The sequence below is a fragment of the Camelus ferus genome, chromosome 1 (assembly GCF_009834535.1).
Source record: "Camelus ferus isolate YT-003-E chromosome 1, BCGSAC_Cfer_1.0, whole genome shotgun sequence".
Classification (NCBI taxonomy): Eukaryota; Metazoa; Chordata; class Mammalia; order Artiodactyla; family Camelidae; genus Camelus; species Camelus ferus.
In genome coordinates, this window is record NC_045696.1 from 50214902 (window position 1) to 50240551 (window position 25650).

General features: G+C 34.4%; 1 protein-coding gene across 1 annotated transcript; it reads right to left on the reverse strand.

Moving 5' to 3' along the window:
• On the reverse strand, window positions 1-25644 carry ATG3 (autophagy related 3). Its single transcript, XM_006174479.2, has 12 exons — window positions 25060-25644; window positions 22265-22306; window positions 18840-18889; window positions 16041-16111; window positions 14650-14757; window positions 11136-11185; window positions 8786-8870; window positions 5178-5212; window positions 4793-4948; window positions 3892-4019; window positions 1877-1945; window positions 1-271 (listed from the first exon to the last, which is right to left on the reverse strand). The coding sequence occupies exons 1-12, from the start codon at window positions 25129-25131 to the stop codon at window positions 190-192; spliced, it is 948 nt and encodes a 315-aa protein (XP_006174541.1). The 5' UTR covers window positions 25132-25644; the 3' UTR covers window positions 1-189.
• Between the last annotated feature and the right edge of the window lie 6 nt (window positions 25645-25650).

Genomic DNA, 25650 nt, shown 5'->3' on the forward strand with positions numbered 1-25650 from the left:
TGGTCTCTTTACACTCATTTTTATTAATCTAGTAAGGCTGGTAGTGGAACTTTTTTATTTAATGCATAAACATGTAAGTCCCTTTATTAGATAAATTGTACATATTGGTGAATATGGTCAATGGTCACATCTATGGGTTAATTCTTTAAAAATAGGAACAGAATTAGGATAGATTCTATGCTCTCTTCGTTACATTGTGAAGTGTCTTGTGTAGTCATATTCTATTGTTGGAATGACAGCTTGTACAAATTTCAAGAAAATTAGAAGATACCTAAATGTGTTTAGATAAGGAAAATAAATTGGTAAATAGTTCTATGATTTAAGCTAACATTGTAATTATCCATTTTATCAAGCAATAACTTCTCAGGTAAAAATACAGAAGACAAAATCTTAAATCAAGTATATTAAAAAAAAATTCACTCATGCAAGTTTGTGTCTATTCAACACCAGGTTCTCCATATCTTTAAGAATGTCTAACCCATTCTATTTAATATTTGCATGTGAAACTTCTTAGTGAGTATGAGCTCAAGTATTTTGATATAAAAATAAGGGGAAGGCTATATATATTTGAGTCGAAAATGTTCTTTTTACTGCCTTTAAGTTTGCTACAGCGTGTCAGATAATAAGACAAGGCAAAGAATATAAAAGCACTGAAGCAAAAGAGCAAAAACTAATTAAGTGAAACCACATAAGGACTGAGTCTAGGTTTGTATACGTACCTGCCATAGAATCTGCTACACTGCACTGTCTTTAATAAAATCCTGAATTTTTTTCTATGCTCCACTGCACTTGGAAACACTAAGAGCTTATTTTTTATTGGAGGAATTGATGACTCAACTATGAATTACATAGTCTTCCAAGTTTCTATCTAGCATCCAACAGAGATGAATGTTCAAATTATGCGTAACAGGATTTCAGGTTTGGACCAGAAGTTCTTGGTTTGTTTCAGTATCAAACCAGCCCAGTGCTTCTCTGAGGGACATGCTCTATTAGCAACACTTAGGTTATCTGTAGTTCTGACACAGTGGTGACTCCTCGGTCTACAACTAACACCGAGTGGCAACTAACAACTAACAACTAACCACCAAGTCTAATAGCAATCTAGCACCAAACTAATTCAAGCTTTTTGGAATTCAAATCATTGGCTTTGGCTGCTTTTGATGAATCCATGCTATGGGTACATGTATTTCAGGATCCAGTAGTTTACTTAATTCCTCTTGCAACCCCAGATAATTGAAGGGGTGCTTTTAGCTGGAGAAAAATGAAAACACTGTATTTTAAGACTACCTGAAATAGGCTTCATGTGCTTTACTTTTTAATTACCCTACTTGTTTAATCTGAATCCTCTGCTTCAGAGAGACCTCAGACTGACAGAACCCAACTTCACTTTTACATCATGGGAAAGTGCATTTCTGATAATATGGTAAATCAGAAATAAACTTAAGAAAAAGACGCTCATGTGTTAGCCTCTAAATTCATAGGTTACCCATCTTTCATCAATAGATTAAGCCCATTGAGTTTCTTTTCCATCAAGCGTTAACAGTTTTGTAAAGACATACTCTTAGCCATTGCCTCTTCAACAAACAAAAGCATTTGGCAAGCTGCTACCTAGAAGCACATACTGCTCTGAGGCTCTGCAACAAGGCAGAGCTAATTGGTGCACACAGGGACATGTGCTAATTAACTAAACAAGGCCAGAACTACCACAATGTAACATTTTCTAAATAAAAGCTTCCCACTAAGACTTCTAGTTCCTACCAGGGACTAAAACAAGTTATAGGTATTGTGCCATTAAGTTTACACTAAATTTCCCAAAAAGGAAAGAAAAAATCTCAGAAGCCAAATTGCCACTAATCACATACACAGGTAAGGATACATATGAACACCAAGCTCTCCTCCTCCTTCTGCAACAGTCTCAATAATTTTCTTCATCACCTCAGCATGCCTAAAAGCAAAAGAACAAATCATCTTAGTATAGATCTATTAGATCAAAATAGGAAAAACAAGTTTTTTGTTTGTGAAGAAGTCTACTTTACTATTGTCAGTGAATTAATTTTAATACATAACAGCAATACTGTAAAATAGTCTCCTCCCTACTCCCCAAGAAGACAGACTGTTGAGTCATGTAGACAGCTTTACTAGGGTAGAGAATAATTTTAAAAAGCTACAGTAGTCACAAATGAACACAATGGGACTACTTAGCTTTCCTATAATGCAGACGGAAGAGGGGTGGGGAGGGCAGAAAATCAGAGAAAGGAAAATCATGCCAGAGCATAATTGCAGAGCAAGGGCTGTCTGCTCTGAGAAACAAAAAAAGAATCAGACCAAGCAAATTTAAATAAGCGACATGGTAACAGTCGGTTAAAAGAAAAACAGAGCTATTTCTAATGCTGTAATTTTGACTGTTCAAACATTTAGCTGAGAACAAGCCAAAAGTGAGTTAAAGAGAAGCTAATTGGTCAGAATCAAGCAGTTAATATTTTTTTTCCCTTGTTCTAATGTGTATTGTAAAAATTATCTGATTCTATTCAAAAAATTTTTTGGCTTCATATAAAGAAAGATATTTATCTGAAGTTTTCCACAAGCTTTTTCGTGGCCAACTGGTGTCTCTCCTGTGCCAGAGAAAAGTGATAGCAAAGTAACTGCTTGGGCACATAACGGCATCACAGAAAAGAAATGAACTTTTATACGTATCCTGGCTTAAATAAAGCCACTTTAATTTTTATGAATATAACCTTCACTGACAGAGGCAGTCACCTTAGAAGATGAGAGTAAATGTATTAGCCCTGAGAATATAAAGACATAATTTGAGGTAGTTGATGGAAAGGCCTAAAATGTCCTTGCAGTCTCATTTAACAAGCCCCCAGCTCTCTGTGTGTGTGCCACATTTACATTATATTCCAGAACAGTTATTTATTAAAATATTTAACATTAACATTACCAGTTAAATTAGTTATCTCTTTTCCCCACTAAGTAAAGTTTATACCTCAGAAAAAGAGCTGGCTCAGTTTGATAAATGCCATTCTAAAATCTCAAACCATAGAGGGACCAACAAAATAATTCTCAATACGAAAACCTTTTAGGTTATTCTAAACTTAAACAATTACTTGAATTACATTTGACATTTAGCAATATTAACAGCCTTGACATAAATTGGAAAAATGAACTAGGCTTTCTATGGGATAAAGTTTAGGAATAAAGGGGTTGTAAAAAGAAAAAATTTTTTTAGTGTCAAAGGATTTTTAAAAACTAGAATGTTGCATCTAATTAGTCAATGGAGTATCAGAGTTTTCATTTGAAAAATATTGCTCCCAGAATTTCTCAATGATTTGTAGAAGTTACCCACTAGAAATAACTAACTGAAAGAAATTTGCATGTTAACGTTGTATTTTGTTTCTTTTAAGGAAAATCCTAAACAAATCATGTATATAGACTCAGCTTCACTTATTTGGCCCTGTTAAAACATTGATTCAAAGAAATCCTAAATTATAAAACCAATAAAAGGAGATAAATGGGTCACCTAGAAAAAGCACAGAGTTAACTTTATATTCCACATTCACAGAAAGAAGCATTATAATAGAGCAAACTATATCTAAATGATTAGTATTTTTTAACCTAAAAAGGATCTTCCAAACTATTTTGGAGCTTATAACAACAGCAGTAAAATCACAAATATATATTATAACTAAACACACACAAAGAGCAAAAAAAAAAACATTCTTAATGAATCTAAACAAATTGTTAAGTTTTTTTTCTTATATATTTAAGCATAAAAACATTTCTAAAGAAGACAAAAGAGAATTTTGTTCATTAAGTAAATTTTTTGTTAGGGCACTATGCTTGCACACACTCCCAAGTAATAAATCCATGAAGAATAATACACACACATACCTGCATGGGTGAACTGAACACATAGGAGGTGGTGGAAGATGAGGGTGATTTTCAATGGTCACTGTTTTCTTCACATGATCTTGACTGATGTCTTCATACATGTGCTCAACCGTTAAAGGCTGTCGTTGCTGAAACCATAAAAAAATGCTTTGAAATTACTGTTTTAGGCCTAAACTTCAGTGTTTGTATTTATCCAAACCTCCCATATCACTTGCAATTTAGAATTCTAGACTACTCGGAATTACCAGATTATTGGGGGGAAATTATATACCCAGTAGGGAGGGAGGAGACAGTCTGTTCAGCAAGGCCATGTGACATCAGCCACCATCTAATGCAGTAAAGATCCCACAAAAAAGACAGGTTCATGGCTATCAAAACACTTTATAACTTTATAACATCTTTAAGGTTTATATCGTTTTATTTTCCTATTTCCCATTTATAGTCATTGTAATGCTGACAGGTTAAACAAGTTAGTTTTATTTTAGTTATCCTTTAATTCAATTATGTGAATGGGTAAAAAAAGGTTTCTGTATTAAGGGGAAAAAAAAATTACATGCAACATGATCATTCTGTAAATGCCTATATATATCCAAACATCCAATAGATATAATCCCAAACACAATTTAATAAAACAAGCCAACTTCAGCTTCCCTCAAATTTTGAAGGTATAAGCTTAGTGACCAAGAAATAAACATGTAACAGATTGTTTAATTCTTGGTAGTGTTGTTGTCACACTGAATAATTGATAGTTTCTTCAAAATAAGAATCAAAGTCAACATTAATCATAAAATTACAAAACAAATGATTTCTAAAATTTAAATGGCCAAAATACATACTATGGACATAATGACAAAGGGATGAAACCTAATGATTTAAAACATTTACATGAAAATAAGTTTACCTCATCATAGCCGAACAACCATAGTCGTGGCGTCTGGTAATATTTATCGTAAGTGATGTAAAGGTCATAAGTTCTGGTTTGCAAAATAGCATCTTCACCTCCAGCATCAGTTTTAGCTTTACAAGCTTCTACTATTTTCCTTGTATCCAGGGTAGCCTGGCAATCGTGGTAAAAAATTTACAATCATTAAAATCACTATGAGTGTGATATTTTAGAAAATCTGTTTTCCCACTCTATATATTTTTTTAAAAGCAGATATAACAAAACTCAAAGTTAAAATGTTATATGCTATAAATGATGTACATATATAAAGACTTGTTTGATATATTAAGAACACCAATCCTCAAGTTTATTCATTAAAAATTAAAGAAAGCAATTTACAGACCTCATCTGTTTCCAACAATCCACTCTCTTCATATTCTGTTATAAAAAGCAACAAAAGATTAATCAAGTTCAAAATAATTTCCTAAACCAAATTACGTATTACTTCAGAGCCATCATTCAAAAACTAGGTTTTTGCTTTGTTTCTGACTGAAGATACTGAATAAATGTGAGGGAGCTAATTTTATACTTCCAAAGCAGCAGACACTTTACCTGACAGAGTCAGAGAAAGTTAGCATGGTTAAGGCCTGGTCTGTGCTACAGACTATTAATAATACCAGCTGGCACAACAGTACTCTGGGGTGGTCAGTGACTCCATAGTATGCACAAGGCTATTTATATAATTGCATAAAACGTGCTTGTTAAAGTCATCAGTGATTTCCACTTTGCTGAATCCAGCGGTAAATTCCCAGTTTTCATCTTAATTGACTGCACAGGAACATCTAGTATGATTTATTCCCTCCTTGGAAGGTTTTTCTTTTCTCAGCCTTTAAGATACTACATTTTCCTGGCCTTCCTTCCACCTCATTAGCTTCTCCTTCACTATCTCTTAGACTGGTTCCTCTTTATCATCTCACCATCTCGACCCTTTTTTACCCCTAAACTCTGCAGTAACCAAGAGCTCAGTTTTTGGACCTTGTCTCTTCTCTATCTACACATACTCCCTTGATGATTTCACCTAGTCCCAATGGCTTTAAATGCTGATGACTCTCAAATGTATTCCCTGACTACAAATCCTGGATACTTGATTGTTTGCTCCAATGAATGACTAAAGGGCAGCAGAAATATCACATTAAAAACTGAGTTGCTGGGGTTGGGGATGTAACTCAGTGGTAAAGTGGGTGCCTGGCGTGCACGTGGTCATGGGTTCAATCCCCAGTGCCTCTGTTAAGGGTGGGGAAAAACAAAAAACCTGAGCTCCTGACTCCCCCTCCAGAGCTGTTCAGTCTAGATTTTCCCATTCTCAATTAATGACACTTTTCCAAAAGAAACTCAGGTCAAAAATCTTGACCTCTTGGTTTCTCTCATATCACATTCAATCCAGCAGCAAATCCTTTTGGGCCCTAGCCTCAAAGTATGTCCAGAATTTTGTGGTTTCTAATCAATTCCAATGTTACTACTCAAGCCCAAGCCACAGTCATCTCTTGTCTATATTATCAAAATAACCGCCTAACTGTCCCTATCTCTTCCCCCAACACTGAAGTCATAGAGATTCTGTTAAGATGTTAAATTCCACTTTAGTTGTTCTTCTGTTTAGAAAAGCCCTCTAAAGGCTTCTCATCTCACTTTGACTTAAAGCCAGGGCCCTACACCATCTGGTTCTCAAGTTACCTCTCTGACCCCATGTCTTATTACCGTCTCCTCACTCTTGTGGAGCCTCCTTGCAGTATTTTATACAAACCACACATACTCCCCCTTCAGGGCCTTTGCATGCTTCCTCAGACCTCCAAATAGCTTGTTCACTCACTTCCTGCCGGGCTTCACTCAAAGGCATATTCTCGATGAGGTTTTTCTTCACTACCGATTTAAAAATTACAACACTCATCCTACCACAGGACTCCCTACCCACTCTGTCCTTTATTTTTCTCCCTAACACTTACAGCCATCTAAGACAGTACTATGTTTTGCTTATCTACTGTTCTGTTTGTGCCCCCTAAATCAAATGTTAGCTCCATGAGATCATGTCTACTGCATTATCTCCAGCACCAAAGCAGTATCTGATACATATACACTGCATTGCCCAACGTATACTTGTGGAATAACGAATGAAAATTGACTGTTACTGTTAGATACAATCGACACTGTTTTTTAAGCAAAATTCGACATATAGCAACTCTTTAACTATCCATGGGAAATGTAACAAACATACTAAAAGACTAGTTTTGTCTTTTGTTTCTGCCTGAAGATATTGAATAAATGTGGGTGAGCTAACTCTATACTTCCAAATCAGTGCTTTATTCATACAATTCCCCACTCCAACTTGGACAACTGTGTGCCATTCAGAGACAGATGGAATCCAGAAAGATTATTTGTACAAGAAGGTTGTTCTGACAATTATGAGACATCCAGGTGGAAATGAAACTAAACAAGTAGATCTGAAGTTCAGGAGATCTGGGTTGGGGGTTTAGACATGGAAGTCTTGAGCAAAGACAGGGTATATGAGGTTGCTGTGAGCAATTCTGGTTACAAGTAATTTACTTGGATTTCTTCAAAGAATGAGATTTTACAATGGAAATAAGGACAAGGCTCTCGCTCGATTTCAGGAACAGATATACAGCTAGGTTTCATGGTAACTCAAAAATAAGTTAGGAAACAAACTGAAAGATACTTTTAAGTCAAGGCTACTCTGGTGATTAGGCTAGGCTGTGCTGTCACCTCCTCATCGGCAAACACCACTTGCCATTATGGTGCTTCAACTCTACTGACGCGACCTACTTCTGCGTGCAACAAAACGTGTCTATCTCACCATAAATTCTATGTGTTTGGGTGATTCAGCACTTCACAGCTTCCAAAATGCCTGCCACCGGTTTTTCATACTCTTCCTTTTTCCCAACTGCTAACTCTCTCTAAATGCATACATACATAGTCATATTTAAATCCTCATAGAGAATCTAATGTAATTTAGATCATCATTTTTCCTGTTGTACATAATTCCATACTGGACCACAGTATGCAATTACAGAAACCGTAAAAGTAGACAAAAATCTACCTGGGAGTGTAAGGAGTGAGCAGAAAAAAAAAAAGTGAAACCTTATGAAACAGTAACATTTAGCAGCTGGGCAAAAGTAAAAGAACCCCAGAAGAAGATTTAGAAGAAACAGTCAAGGAAGGAGGAGGAAAACCCCATGTCATAAAAAACAAGGTAGGGAAAAAAAAGAGGAGGAAATGGTTAACAGAATCAAATAAATAATGCAGAGAAGATAAGTACAATAAAGACAGACTGCATTTAACAGAGAGGTTGCCCTGGTGACAGCAACTTCTTCAACTAATTTTAATCTAAGGTTTCACCTGCATAAAGACTATAATGCTTATAAAATATGCACCTTTGAATAGCCATATACATTTAGACTTATATTACCCTGTTGTTAGTACAGTAAGTTTCAGTCTCTTGAAACAATGATTCGCTGAAAGAGTGATTCTCAGCCGGTATTCCTAGAAAAGCACTTCAGATTCTCACAGAGCAGTGAGGGGTTCTGTGTAGTTCAAAAGACCCCATTAAGAATCATTATCATAAGGTTTTAGTAGTAAGATATTATCAAAAAGGAAAAAGAAAATACAAAATGCCAGAACAAATTTCATTCTGTTCTTAGTTTAAGAATTAGCTCAAGAATCTGTATCTTACAGTTGTACCCAGAATTAAAGATTTATGATTAACACTGATCTCAGCAGAAATAATGCTATCAAGGCTACGGTCTAGGTAAAGCAGAAGAGTTCTGCACTGTTTAAGATCAAGATAAGTTCTGTACTGATTAAATTTAAACCAAACAAGGCCTCTCTGTGCTGTTAAATGTTAAAATTTAGAACTCAGTGGAATAGAACTCTTAACTCGAATTACATATATTCCAAAATCAATATTCCACTGTGATTAAAGCAAATTTGGAACACAAATACCTTCCATATCTGCAGCTTCTCCTTCATCTTCGTCTTCCTCCTCCTCCTCACATAGTACTGAGAAATCTTGGAGTTTTATACTGTCCTTTGAAATTAATTATATTTACAGTCACTTAAGTATGTTCATTAGTTCAAATACTGAGCATCCACATACGAGCACAGTGCTAACCACTATGAAAGTAAGAGCTATAAGACAGTTGTTATCCTCAGGAAACTCCTACTTCAGATAACAAACCCATGAACCAATCATTAAAAGCGATGTCCTACGTGCTGTGATCGAAAAATACAAAAAGCACCAAGAGTTATCTAAGCAAACCATTTAAAAATAGCTGCCAGTTGCACTTCCAATAAAACAATATTTTTAGTTAACCAATTCATCAGTGCTAGAAAAATCAGTTCAAAGTTAACTTGCACACTTAAAGGAGAAAATACATATATTTATAAATCACAATATATTTATAAGTTATATTTATTATTATATATCAAACAATTATATTCTGTTAACAATACCTTGGCTGAATTAAACAATAACAGTTATTACAACACATGAGATTTCAGTTCGTTTATTAACTATGTTAGCACTAGAATGTAAGAATGTTAACCAAAGATAAGCCTAATATAAATTATCATTTTCACAAAATTAATATTCTAAAAATCTGAAGTCAATATAGTAAGTAAAAAAGTTGGAAATCTAGTTTTACCTAATTTACAAGTTTACTTAGGGATGATTTTATTTACTACTAGAAATGTAAATAACATGTACCATTATTACACCAAAAATGTGAAACCATAGAAAAAAGACCATCAGTATCTGGGTAAATTTTAGATGCACCAATAGGTGACAAATTAATCAAGGGAAGTTTTAATGATGTTGGAGAGGTTCATAATTGATATACTAGAATACAGTAGAAATCATCAACCAAGATTAATACTTGCGTCTGGATAATAAGTATTCTAAGTATAAATTATAAAAAATCACATAAACTCTACATTAAATAGGAAATGACAAGATATTTTCTAGTTGTAAATTATTCTAAGTATACATCCTTTAGGAGGACATAAGAATGTTAAGTGGGGTACCAAGTACCATATTAATCATTATTGCATTTATTAGAAATTCTTGAAAGAACTACCATAAACCTATCAAAACAATGCTATATCCACACTTCTCTCCATTTATCATTCTCAAAGTCTGAAGCATACACACTAATGGCTGGAGTAAACAAGAGCTTCTGAAGCAGCAAAGCCATTTCAGTAATTTTTCCTTAGTCATTCAAACACTCCAAAAAGTAGAACTTCAAAAGGATGAATTCTCAGAATAATGAACTAAATCTTAATCCCTATCAAGTCTAAAATTGAACACTAAAAAACAAAATTAAAAAAAAAACTTGTTTTAGTTTCTAACACCTCTGTTGAGCCCTAGTAACAAACCCAAAAGATCCAAATGACAAAAACACAAAAAGAGGAATTTCAAACTAGAAACTGTTGCAGTTGAATGAGTCATAAGGACAAAAGGAATACAATCATCCTGTCCAAATATTCTATCTTCTAAAAGACTTGAGTGTTAACAAAACAATTAAGAGAAGATAAATGTGAAGGTATTTTGTATTATTTTTCATATCATTTCAAACTATATAAAAATATGAAGACAACTGTACTCATTATCTCTTTAGAAATGAAAAGCTAATATAATGCAGTCTGAAGTAACTGAAAACTTTCAAGCAGAAAAACTCCAATTATAAATTTTTATCCAATTCCCAAAATAAATTGTACAATAAAACCTAACTGATTTAGCTTCCACATTCAAGACGTCATTTTAGATGATATAAACTAAAGTTTATCTTTAAATTTGCAAAAGCAAAACAAGAAAATCCTCAAATTAGCAGTAAATTAAAAAACTACAGAAGAGATGAGTAAATTGCTTAAGACAATGTTTAAACTACAAATTTAAACAATATATTGTCAGCATCTACTAATCAGCAAATAAAATCTCTTTGAAAACCTCCACTTCCAGAACATTTGGTACTTATGCTTAAAAATAAACACCCATTTCTTTTAAACTGGCCTAGAAGTCTTCCCAATTAGTAAAAACTGGGAAGTTTTAACCAGTTACATCACAAAAAATGTTTTTAACCCTTTGACAGATTAAGGAAAAGAAGAGAAGCACTGGGAAACGGCAGTGTTTTGGATGTTGATATAGAAAAATGAGAGGGAAAAAAAATTTTAAAGAGTCTGATAATAAATAATCAGTTTACATAAGAATTATATAAGTAACCTTAAAACACAGATATAGACACACATGCAAATAACTAGGTCACTGAATTTAGATACATAACTAATTAACCAGTACCTTGCTTTCCAGTGTAATCTCTTTAACTGCTTCAGTTATTCCTGCAATACCTATTTAAAATTTAGAAAATAATAACTAAAATTAAGTTGTAAACATCCTCCATTTATGATTTGAGCAATATAAAAACACTTAATATTATCTAAATTCTCTCAAGATCTCTAAAATGTGGAGTCAACTTTAGCAGTATTTTTATAAATGAACTCTAATAGGAGTAAATAATCTCAAAGGCACTTTTCAAGCTAAAAATAAAAATTTTAAAACACCAATTTAATATTTTACCATGAATTATCTTACCATATCATTCCTCATTTACTACTCCTCATTTACTTTCTCATTTACTTTATTTACTTTCCTTTTGTGAGTCTATAAAAACATATATGCTCAGAAAGTGAAGAGATTAAGAGACTACAGGAGTCATATTTACATTTAAATATGCACTGACATTTTCTCAACAAGACATTGGTTATATTAAATAGCTATTCTTCAGAAATCTAAGACATCCAGAGAGTAGTATCATATCACATTTATATGGGACTTTCTATTTTACTGTTTCCACATTTTATGTAATTCTTACAAACACTATTCTGTGAGGCAGTTAGGGTAATAATTTTTCCCTATAAAGATAAGTCTCCAGAGAGAGAAAGTGACTTGCCTGAGTCTCAAGGAGAGTTACATGAAGAAACTGGGATTCAGATCTACACGGGCCGACTTTTGGTTCCATGCTGTCTACTGCACCTCACTAAGCAACTACCTTGGAACCTACTTGTCCCAAGGAAGATGGCATTGAGCAGATGACAGCATCATAAGTCAGCTAAATAATATATCTAATTCAAAATACCTGTCAGTGTTCTCAACTAGATAGTTCAACAGGGATGGGAAATATCAAAGAAAAAAAACCCTAAATATAAAATACGCTTTGCTCCTTGTCAATCTTCTAAAGCTTTGATATCTCTGTTCAATATATCCAAATCAAAAAATGACTCACTTTCACAAATGGAAAATGTCAAAATCCACAGCTCTAGCATCAAGCTTTTACTTCAGAGTAGTTTTTCTAGAAATTATTTTATAATAGGTATGCTTATAACAGTAAAGTCCAAGTATTAACATAATGAATTGGTATTATAAAACAATTCACTGAATCCAGTATATAGAAACAAAGAAAATAAACCTCTTCAATCTGTTCTAAATATAATAACGTAGTAGTATCCCATTAAACCAGACTCTCCTAAAAGTAGGCCATGACTGGCAAAGAAAAAGAAAGCTCAAATGACTCTAATGAAGGTTAATACTCTCAAGAGCTCTGACAGTTAATTTCATATGTCAACTTGGGTAGGTTATTGTATCCAGATGTTTGGTCAAACTAGATGTTGCTATGAAGGTATTTTTTTAGATGTGCTTAACATTTAAATCAGTAGACTTTGAGTAAAGCAGATTACCCTCCATAACGTGGGTAAGCTTCATTTAATCCGTTGTAGGCCTTAAGAGAAAAAGACTGAGGTGCTCTAGAATTAATTCTGCTTCTAGACTGTCCTCAGACTCCAGCTGCAGTAATCAACTCTCCCCTGAGTCTTCAGGCTGCTAGCCAGCCTGCCCTAGACATTTCAGAACTGTAAGCTCCCACAATCATGTAAGCCAATTCCTCAAAACAAATCCATCTGCATCTATATTCTTAGTTTCCCTGGAGAACCATGACTAATTCAAGGGCTAGCAGAAATAAAAGCAGCCTCAGAGAAGAAAAGTAGGAATAAAGCAAAGGGAACTGAGGTGAATACCTCACCTGGCCTTGTGAGTCAGTTGAAAGCACTGCTTTAATCCAATCAGAATACAGTTTAAACCTAAAATTCTAAGGGTATTTATAAACATAACCATTACTTAGAATTTATTTTGTATACCAACTAACTGAAGTATTGAAAATGATGTTATTTGTCTCCTGTCAATAGGGCAAACATTTTTTTAGTTGTAGAATTTCTATAATAGATTTTTGTCAATCCAATCTTACTGGTACCTACTCATCTCTCTGATGAATGTCTTTGTAAACATCCAGCTGGATTTGGGGCTAGGAATTATGGAATACAATGCAACTAGACAACAGAGTAACTCATTAACTTGACATCAGAAAAATAGTGCTATAACCAATGGCTCTAGTCGGTAACAATTTCCTACAGATGTGCTACCCACATCTAGTTGTGTGAAAACTAAAGCAGAGCAGCTGAAAGATTATGGAAAAACCAGGGGAAAAAGTCTAACAGCACTGCTCATTGGGGAAAAGAGGACGATTTTTGAAATTATTTTGAGTTGTTCATCTGCTATTTCCTCTAGGCCATGACATAACAATATTCAGCTCAGGAAGGAACAAGAGTTTCAGATCAAGGAACTCAAGTCCTGAATCTGTTTCTATATCATCATAAGGAAACAGATGGCAGTGTCCTTTATTCAGAGTAGAGGACAAACTACCTTAATGAGGTGCTTTTTCCTGTGCAGATTACTTAGCGCTCAGTCTATTGCCATGAGTCTCAACTGAGGGCACCAGTTTTGCCCCTTGTAGAATATCTGACAATGTCTAGAGGCATTTCTGGTTGTCACAACTGGGAGAATGCTACTGGTATCTAGTGCGCAGAGCCCAGAGATGCTGCTAAACATTCTGCAATGCATGGGAAATGCTATGACAAAGAACTATCCAGGCCAAAATGTTAACAGTGTTAAGGCTGAGAATCCCTGCTCTCCTACTACCTTTGATATACCTCCTACTGTCTAGGACTTAAGAGGGAGAAAACTTGTTTTTATTAACCTAGATTTAAACTTAGTTTTAATAAAGAAAATACGTTCTAAGTCACAAATGGTAGTTAGCTATAGCAGTATATATAATATTATTCATTTACATAGTTACATAAACAAAAGTATGTTTTTATAACTTGGAATGAAAAATCATATTCAGAGTTCCAAACAACTTACACAAACATGATTTAATGAAAAGCTTAAATTTAATCAATTCCTTTAACAATATTTTACTGAACAACTTTTATATCAGATATTATGACAGATACTGAAGATGCAACAATGAATCTCTACCCTCAAAAGCCTACAGTCCTTACAATACTTTTTAGTAATCATTCAACAAATAACTATTAAATATTTTTAAATGCCAGGTCTCTGAGTAAAATAAATATGAGTATAGTGTGGTCCCTGTCCTAAAAGCTTGTCATCCAGCAATGGAATGACATGTAAATAAGGGATTCTAAAGCAAAGTAGTATGCATACTCAGTATTTCTAACTGGCTTGCCTTCTTTCTTTAGAAATAATATGGATATTTTCAAATCGCTACTAAAGTAGCAGTGCTACAGAAATCTAGTATACCCAAGGAGCATTTTTTTCTTTTTTTCCAATTTGTCCTCCCACTTTTTTTCAGGTAAGTCTACTGGGACAAAACTATGGCTTATGTACCCCCCTCTTTTTTTTCTTTAATCAAGGCTATTATATAAGTAATTTAAATATATTCTGTTCTATCTCCTCTTACCTGTGTTATGATAAGTATCTACCCATCCCCCATCACCATCATCTTCTTCAATGATAGCTTCCAACTCATCCGAATATTCCATCTGTTTGCAACGTTTGTAGCATGGCACTGTAAAAAAAAAAAAAAAAAAAAGCAAGTACAGTTACAGTTACTAGCACATAATCTGCTTCCTATAAAAGAGAAAGTTTACTCCATAAAATAAATTTCTACCAAAATACTAGATAAATACTATATTTTACTTCTAATAAAAGTGCTTAATTTAAAAGTTACATTCAGCCTACAGACACATAATTATGTGACCATACTTATCTTTCCCTAAATAGCTTTGTTGGAAAATAATTAGAAAGGGTCTACTGGGAGTATTCTAAGTATTCAAGTATCCCTTACCCTGGCGGTCTGTGAAGAACAACAGCAAGGCTGAAGCCAGAGATGACATTGTTCAACCTCAGGCTAATGACTAATAATACATTATTTTAATGGCTTTACTCTCAGAACATGGAGGCACCACCTGTCATACTCGGAGGTGGCAGAGGTGACCTCTGGGTTTGAAATGCTAAAGTAACTTTCAATATGAATTTTATAATTCATACTTAAGCTCCAGCTACTCATAATGGATAAACTAGTATAAAATTCACTAACATGTTAAACTTTCCTATCTTACACAATATTGGCACCAAGTTTTCCATATAGCAAACACATCAATTAACAGGTATTATTCATATAAGTCTAAAATTGAACAATTATAATATAAAAACATTATGATGTGGAACCAAAAAAAATGCTACTGATTTTTTTAAAACAAGCGATATATAAATGATCAATCCTCTTAAAACATATAGTGTGATTAGATAGGGACTATAACAACCTTTTGAGGATGTTTTCAAATTAACTTCATAAATAACTTCATTAACTTAATAAATACCTATCCATTTCAGAAACATTTGTGTGCCTATAGGCAATCTTTCAGTGACACAATGGATAACAAAACCTCCAGCTTTAAGATTTTGTATTTCAAAGGTAGTATCAATAATACTTTCCATGAAAAGTAAGTCTAAAGAAGATTAAAATTAAAAAGCTAAAAAGATTATAATTACGAAGTCAACTTAAAAAATCCAATTAGAAGAAGTCTAACTTTGCTTAAGGCCCTTTTCCTTCATGTCTTAAAACTAAACTTTTTTTGCAAAAAGAAATAAAAGGAGATTAAAAGTCAAGTATGGAAAAAAATATTCTCACAATAGAGAACCCAGAGTTTCATTAAATTTCCAAATTTCTATTTGAGAGAAGATGTAAATACAGCTTTAAGCACAAATTAAGATCAGTAAGTGCTAAAGGTTTTTAAAAAATATAACTCTTCATGCAAAATTTACAAATATATGCAACATAATTCTTACCATTTTTGGTGACCAAAAATTGTTTGCCTGCTGGTAGGTATGCCTTCACTTTCAATTCTTCCCCTGTAGCCCTTTAAAAGAGTGAAAAGCACCAAAATGCACAAATATTTTTAAAGGCAAAGACAGAAGATATCACAAGTTAATCTCAAAATGTACAATCCACACCCCTGAGAAAACAATTTTAGGATTGGTTTGGGAAGGATGCCGTAAGTGAAATATGTCAGGGCAATGAAGAACACAGCAAAATTTTAAATGAAATGTACTAAGAGATACAGACAGACCAAGAGAATCTGGATTAAATATTAGACAAAAAAGTAGAATATAGAACTATTAAGCAATTATTATGTTTGCCTCTAAACAAAAAGAATTTCATTCAGATTTTTAATATAAAAGTTCTGTTCTTCTGAAGACCAGGAAGCAGAAAAATAGCTACATGACATTACATAACAAAGCAGGTGGTTGACAAGAACCATGTTCCTACCACTGTATTAAAATTGGAAGTAAGAGATAAAATATGCTTTGGATCCCAAGATGGTAATGTTGAGAATAATGATGGAAAACAAAGAAAGAATCTTTTATTGTGTGCTAATAAATACAGGACCTAGAACTATAACATGCATTATTTTCAAATAATCCTCAGAAACCTAAAAAATGAGCAATACTAATATCCCCATTTTATAAGTAAACAAAAGTTTAAAGAAGGTAGGTTGCCCACAGTCATAAAACCAGAAGGTAGAAGAGCCTGGATGAAGCCAAGAGACTGACTCCAGGACTCCTGTTCTTAAACACTACTCCCTCTGTGGGTCAGAGCCAGCTATAACATTTCTGACTTTTTGGAGCTACTCTGGGATATCTCACTATTTGTTCAAAGATTCTTCTTTGGTTACCTACTGGAAGTGGTTAGAGCTGGGGTGACATGTGGCATCCATCACAAATATAAATGAGCATAACTCTGGAGGTCTGCTGCCTCCTTAAGCTTCAGTCTAAAATTCAAACCATAGATTTGAGCATAAGATAAAGCCAGGAAATGCCCTAATATCATTTGGTAGCTTTCTAGGCTTCTTTTAGACCACTCCCAAGTGTGAAATTCAACAATGTCATAGTAATGCCTGAAGTTCTGAGGAAAGAAGATACAATACGGTCATGACGGCACTGGCAGATATGAATGCACAGCACAAGAAATTATCTGTTTCTAGCACTGATTTAAAATGAATTGTTCCTTTGGCCCCAGCAGTTCAGCCAGAAGTGTGGACACTGGAATGTGGTGTAACTGAGTTCTAAGTTCAAATAAAATGATTTCAATCATCACAATTCATAAAGTAGAATTATGAACTACCGTCCACTAAAAGAAGATCCTGTCCATATTTACCAACCCATATGACAATACCATAAATCATATACTTAACTAATTACACAATTAAGGGCTACAACAAAGAAATCTGAATAAAGGAAATGTGTATCTATCACATGTGTATTGAAGAAAATCCTAAATCAGTACCTTTTTCTTTTGCATAATGAGTATTATTTTAAATTTTATATATATAGTTGACTTGAAATATATATAAACTATAGACCAGAACTTAGCTAAATAGTTTTAACAATTTAGGGGGAGAAAAGAATAAATCAGAGAGCTTCTATGATAGGAACACAATTTAAAATATGGAACAGAAATACACACCGGCAAGACAAAGACATAAAAATAAATGAACCTGACATTTTGGCCTTTCTTGGTACATAAAAACAAATGTTCTACAAGATAAAGAGCAATTGATAAAAAGCAGTAAGAACAATTTTGGATATGTGTTGAACATAAAAATTAAGGGTACAAGAAAAGACAACAGATGAAAAAGAGTTCCAACTCTAATTTTAAATAGTTTAATAATTTAAGCTCTTTAGATATTAAGGAAAACATTATCAATTAGACTCTTGTTAATTCTAGAACCCCTACTCCCAGTTCAAAACTATACCTTTCAATTACAATTGAAAAAGCATCACTGAGGGGGGAAAAAAAAGGATGCTACCAGTTGACTCACTCATATCCAAATAAGATGATAATTCCAAACACTTTTAGTCTAATTAAAATAGTATGCCAGTATTGGGATCAATGTTTCAGCTACTTACAGTTTTATCATAAGAACATAGAGTAATGAAACTGAATTTGTTTTAAAACATTGTTTTTACTCACACATTTAAAAGACACATTTTAAGTAGCTTAAAATACCTTATACTTAAAGGAAAAGTTACATAGAAAATAAAAGTGGAAAAGTCTATTATGAGTAGATTTCCAATTTAAACTTTATTCAGTATCACAAATCTCAACTTTTGAGCTAATTCCTAAAATGGGGACATACTTTTGAACCTTAAAGAAGGCCTTATGGTTAAAATCTGTAAGATTATGCAAAATTCCACATTATTGTCACAGAAATATTCAATACTTTTTAATTTAAAAAATAAGCTGATCAAATTGATTTAACTTTTGAAAATTATTTTTCAAAGATCTACCACAAGATCAGACCTAGAACTAGGGAAGAAAGTGAATACTGGCAAAGGAAATAAGGCATTTATCTCCAAAATGTCCATCTTTTGTGCTAACAGAGCAAAACAGAACAGGTATAATGCCCAATTTTTCTTCATTTATTTTACTTGGAGTATCACTAGGGCACCGTTTAACAGAAACTCTACTAGAAGAGGGTTAAACTAGTCATTCTAATTTTCATGCACTAATCTATTTTGCAAACTACCATAATTATGAAGTCATACCTTTTATGAGTTTTCTGTTCCTCACTCAAGATTACTTACCATTGCCATGTTGGACAGTGGTGGACTAAGTGATCTCCAGCTGCCACAAACTATTCAAGATTTAAAAGGAATATGACAAAAGGAAAAAAGAAAATTGAACATCACTGAATGTGAGGTGGCAAAATATCAAAGGTCTATGTAACTCTGATACCCAATAATCAATTAAAATGTAAACAATACCAACTTGCTCTATCAGCCTAGAGATTTATTTACGAATATTAAAACTACAAAATTTTTAACATCTGTAAAATTCAAATTAATTTTAGAAAGAAAAATATTGAGTGCTATTAATTTTTTTATTCAATTTTAATCACTGGATTAAATAATGCCAGAAGCATAAAGTATCACAAAATGAGTAAAGGTAATATAACAGGATTTAAAATGCTAAAAACCATTTTATAGATGATTAAAATGTAGAAAGATTCTTACTACTTTAGTTGAAAACTCAATGAAGATCTCTGAAAACAATTACTAAACAAGTACAGGTCTATGATGTAAGAATAGCTTCTTACATCACAGTGCGTAGTTTTTCTTCCTCTTTTTAAAAAAAAATTTAAGTAACACCTAATGTTGAAAGCTTTTTCATATTATTAAAGGAATCACTAACAAAAGTGATAACTGTAGTGCCAAACAATGGGGGGAAAGTTAGAAGCTTCTGGATTAAGTCGGAAAACACCAAGACAATTAAGAAACTGAATCCTCAAATCTTGGACTTTCTGGGCAGGTTGAACATTACACAAGTTTTTGTTTTTCTTCAGAAATGAAAAATAGATTCAGGAAGAAATAGTTTAACCTTTTGAGAATTTCCATTATACATGAACATGCACTGATCTTATTACAAGACAGAGATCCTACTTATTCCTGAGAACAGAAAATGAAAGTCTGTTACTCAAGCAATATGTGAACATACTTTCCCAATTTCTATTTCACAACAGCTCTAACTTAAAATCATGTATTGTTCACTGGTTATTACACAATGCAAAAAAATATTTTAAACATTATTTTAGTCTTTCTGAGAATGTTTACATATCGTTTGTTTGTATATCAACATGTTTATATATCTTATTCTATTTTTAATTTGAGAGAGTAAAACTATAAAATAAGAACTCTGAGAATAACTTTTTTTAAGAACATAGATTAACAAGATAACACTCAGCAGCATACTTCCAACAGCAACTTTACAAAATGTTCTGTTTTTTAAAGAACTTCTTTACTATTTAATCTGGTTAGATAAAAACAAAAACCCAAATAAAAACAATACTCTATAATGCTGAAACAATTTCTTTAATGATACTGCCTTGAAGTCACAAGACTCGTAACATTTTATTCCATAGCACCTCTGGTGGCATCTATAAAAAAATAACAGAAACTTTAAGATAAGAAAAACTATGAAAGAACATAGAATTGAACTGATATTTAGTATATGTGTATACCTGCTCTCATTAGCAATGGCCCTTATGATTATGTGCTTCCTATGCTCAAATGAAAGACTCAAATTTCTAAATTCTCCAAACTGCTTGCAATAGCTTCTCTCAGTGATTAAATATTGGATAATACTGAGTAACTCCAACAAGACAGAATCAATAGTAACATTTTGATGAGCAACTTCATACTAGATAATGCCTGTTCCTCTTTTTAAACACAATACTTCCATACCTCTCAATGAAAATAAAAAGACAGCTAGAGGCTGACAGCCAGAAGCCCAGAAACTAAAACAAATGAACATATCAACTTAGTGTTTTTCCAAAGCAAATTATGTCTTCTGATTTTCTTCCTCTAGACTCATTCTAACCTAACAAAATCCTGTAATTGCGCTCTATCTCAATCCAGCTTTACGTGACTGGCAACCAGCTGAGCTAGTTTTGCCTTGCATTTGTTTAAAAAGGAGAAAATTCATAAATCGCTTCACGATTCAATTAAGTTATTCATTATAGGATTAGTAGTTGTTTTAAAACAGTTAGCTTAATTCCAGCCAACGATCACAGACATGTATCTCTACCGCCAACTACCAATTAGTCATCTTCACATAGAGGAGATAAAGCTAAAGAGCACAAGAAAAACAGCATACTTTCAGCTCTGCTCTTTATTTTAGGTACTTAGTTTCTAGAGTCATGTCTAAATTATAGCTGGCAAGAACATTAATGATATGCTTAAGATTAAAACTTAGTTTTATTTGACATTCAAGGTATTAAGCTCATGATGCCTGAGGCAAAATGGGTCCGTCAGAGAATGTCAGGTCAAATCCCTCATTTTACAGATCAGGAAACATGAGGCCTGTGCCTAGATAGCTTAACTGATTTGCCTGAGTCAGAACAGGAGAAATTAGAGAAACAGGTCTAGAAGTCAGGTCTTTCAGGTTTTGTCCATACCACTGAGTGTCTGCACTAAAAATAAGGACAATTATAGATAAAACACCAGTTCAGCACACCGTTCTTTGAACTTATAAAGATTTGGGACTAAAAACATTTCATTACAACTGAAAACTGTATTAATTGAATACAGTTAATTCTCTGGCTTGAGGGCTTGGAATTTACAGCAACAGCCAGATCATACAACATGGCTCATTCCAAAATGTTTCTTTCAAAATAATGAGTAAAGTTCTATTGCCAATGAGTGGTACTTCTACTAAAAATTAAGAGTGAGGCTTAAATGAATTATTTTCTGTTCATTAAGAATAATTTTGAGTCTGATGTAACCATAACTATACGTAAAACTGGAGTATAAAAGGATTTTCAGACCAGTATTTATTTCTCTAAAGACAACAAAATAAACTACCTAAAGGAAAAAGACCACTTTTATTATATAGATTAGATGAACATGTAAAATGATTCCTCAAAACATAATTCTGTGTTAGAAGTTCAATAAAACAGAACTGGCCTAAAAAACAGCCATTAGTTTCTGCATTAAGCAGATCCATCATTATTTGATTAGTAGAAAAAGTAAAAGAATAGTGGGGGGAAAAAAAAACAGTGTTAAGTAGGTAGCAATAAAATATTTAAGCTGAATACTGATAGAAAACTTAATATCCAAGCAGTGAGCCTAATTTTCTAAATGGAAAGCCATGAAAACCCATGTTTGGGTAGACAAAGGCAAGACATGGCAAACACCAGAGCCCAGTGCATAGCTTAATATAATACATATGTGAGTGAAGAATAAGTCACTACAGGAATCTCTTCCATTCCCTCTCCCATCCTCATTTCTAAACAGAGAAACTACAGAAAAATATGAAAAATGGAAAATTGAGAGGGAAGTTGCCTTTTCTTCTACAGGAAGTAGAAATCCTTACAAACTTGATGATATAGTCAACAATCTAATTTTACTCAAATCAAGATTAAAGTTCAAGATGTTTTCTTATAAAGCAAAAAAGCCACCCAGTTTTATGTAATTGTACAATATAAGAGCTTTATAGTGTCTTCAATACTCACCTCTTCTGGGGTGATAACACCTGTTTCCTTAAATTTGGATTCCTATAGAGAGTAAAAATAACAGTATCACACATTTCTCATTTTCAATTGAAAAATGTTTGTTGGGCTTGGGCCATTTGCCAGGCACCCATCTAGGCAACAGAGCACAAAAATATTTACATCACTGGTCCTCAACCTCAAGGAATATACAAGTCTAACAAAGGAAATTGACATGAAAGTAACTGCAATATAATTTGAACAGTGTTACATTAAAGCAAAGCTCATTGGAAAAACATTCAAAAGTTTATACAAACATTAAACCTTAAAATAATTTTGTGAAATGACCAAATATCATGAAGTCACAGAAAAGTAAAAATGTCTTAAAGATGTTTATACATCTTACAATTCAGCCAATATCTCATTTAAATTGAGTAGTACTAGAAAACCAAACCTAGAAGTCATAAATCATTTAATACTTTACCATTATTCTTATTTCCACCAAGATATTATACAATATTCTCTCCTCTAAAGCAAGTTATTTACCAAATTTTTCTAAAGTTTAAGTTATTTGTAAGGTTTTGTGGTAGAATCTACAAAAATGAAGATTCATTTATGAACTTTATTTATTCAACAAATATTTACCAAATAACTCGTATGTGCCAAGCACTATTTGGTAATAGGAACAACAGAGTGAATAGAATAGACCAAATTCATCCTTGTCCTCAAAAGAAGTTTAAACTCTAGTGCAGGGAGAAAAGCCAAGGTAATGAATATTACAAAGAAAAATGAGGCAGAGAGGAAACTGGAGGAAGAGAGATGGCTATTTAAAATAAGATGGTAAGAGAACAAAGCCTTACTGATAAGTGACTACAGAGTAGAGACCTTAAGGAAAGGAACCAGCCACAGGCTGCGTTGGGAGAAGAGCACTTCAGGCAGAGGGAAGAGCAAATACAACACCCAAGTGAGCAAGGTCTTTTGCTTAAAAGCCAATAGTAGATGAGATAGGACCCTCTACCAAACAAGTAGAGGCTTGAAGATCATTGTAAGGGCTATGGCTTTTACTGTACACATGCCTTCCAGACCATGATTTCTCTTAATTTTTACTTCTTGAGAGAAATCATTATTTCTTTCTCAGGGATTTAGTTTTTTTCTCCTTGCCTTCCCATGTCTAGTAGGAAACAACAAGAATTCTCTCTGTAAACCAATAGTTTACACAGGGAAGAGTAAGAAGAGAGTTCTTAATTCTGTTCTCCTTACTACTAAAAATACATACTAACAAGCTAACACAGTTTGGTGAGCAAGTAGAGTGATTTCTCACAACATAATTCTATGTTATACGTTCAATAAAATGCAACTGGCCAATAAAACAGCAGTTTTATATTTAATTTAGGAGGTCTTTTCTCTTGTTCCTCTCTCCTGAAACTAAAAAGTTCTAACAATCGTGTATTATTTAAATGCTGTATGCTTAGGTAGACATATTTCTGAAAGGATGACATATATGCAAAAGAATCATTTGAATCAAGTGTCAAAATTATTTTCAAAGTTCACTGAATAATCAGGATGGGTTTCATAGTAAATTGGGTTTCATAGTAAACAAATATAAACATAGCAAGAGTTGGAATTCTTATTTATAAACTTTTTTGTTAAACTTGGTACAACAAGGCATCATTTTACAATCAGTCTTAGAAATAAATATTTTAAAAGTACAGTACTAATATTTTCCTTTGTCATGCAAAGAGTGCAGAGTAAAACTGTCCACTATTCTCCTTAGCATTCCAGAATAATTTCTTGAATGTTGACTGGAACAACCATTTCTAAGTATATTTCATCCTCACACTAAGATTCCTAAAATTTTAATTGAAAGCTAAAAAAAAAAAACCCAGTAAGCAAGAACTTTCTATTCATTTATTATCACTGCTCACTTTTCAGAAAGGAAAAATGAAAAATAAAGTTATCAAAAAACCCACAAATATATGTATGTATATGCATGACTGGGCTGTACACCAGAAATTGACACATTGTAACTGACAGTAATTCAATTAAAAAAAAAACTTACCCTAAAAGACTTATAAATGAAAAACTTGAAATGCACTTCTAGAAATTTATCTTTGAAAAAAAAATCAGTCACTGCTATATTAGCTAATGTGTCGCAATTTTTACTCTAAAAATGCTGTTATTGCCAATGTAAAAATAAAATTATCTAGGAAAGTTAAGCTGCTCCTTATTATCATTGATGTCCAAGATGAACAACTAGCTTCAGCTATTCTAAAACCTTGGGAAATGGATGTTTTGCCTATTCGCTGGGTTCAACGGTACCGAGAGAAGCAATGTTGCAAATTTCACCTTGTTCCTCTGAACTCTAAATTGAGACCTCAGTCACAACTTTCTATTTCAAACTCCTAATTACAAGAGACTTACTATTAAATTTTAAAGTGGCATGTCTTTTAGTGCCAAATACTGATTTCGTTTTTTAAGGTAAACAAAATCCTTATTTTAAAAGTTCCAAAGACTTTCAATGTTAGGATTTAACTTAGCTGCGGACCACCTTCCAACCCGATGAACCCAGACTAGCTGAGTTGCAACGGGTGGAGACAGGAGTACGCACAGAGCGTCCCTCCAAGTTTACCGAAGAGCTGGAAAGCCCTATAGAACAGCTAGATAACACCTCGGATGGGGGCTGCACCCTTCCCTGTGTACCACCCTCACCACCTCCCTACACCTTCCCCACCAAAGAACACGGTGACACCCACAGACCCCCGGTCATCGGTCCTGCACAGCCGAGCGTGTGCCTGACAGCCCCCACAAGCCCGGCTTACCTTGAGGACCGGGGTCAGGTACTCAGCCACTTCCAGTGCCTTTCCCTTCACCGTGTTGATCACATTCTGCATCCTGGGGCCGGAGGAGCGGCCGGCCCCACGACCGAGTGGAAAGGGCAGCCGGGAGGGGAGCTGGGAGTCAGAAAACGTCCCCGCTGCGGCTGACTCGCCTCGGCACCCGGCCGGCGGCACCCGAGGGGACGGGGCGCGACGGGACGGACGGGACGAGGGGGAGGGGCGGCCGGCGCCGCGCGCGAGGGCAGGGCGCGCGCTCCTCGCCCCGCAGGCAGCGCGCGGCGGGCCGGGCCCAGCTGTCGCCTGGCGCGAGGGAGGGCGGCGGGGCCGAGCTGGGGGGAGAAGCGGGCGCACGCGCACCCCTCGCCCTCTCGGGAGCTGTCTTCTCCGCCTGGCTTCACTCGCGCCCCTTCCGGCTCCCCATTCCTCCTCTCACTCTCTCGCCGTAGCTCTGCCGCCACCTGGGCCTCACGTGACACGAGACTCCCCCGACACGTGACGCGAGACAGGCCGAGCTGGGGTGGGATCCGGTCGCTTCTCCTTTCCTTCCGGAAGCGTAACACTGAGCGCGCTTGC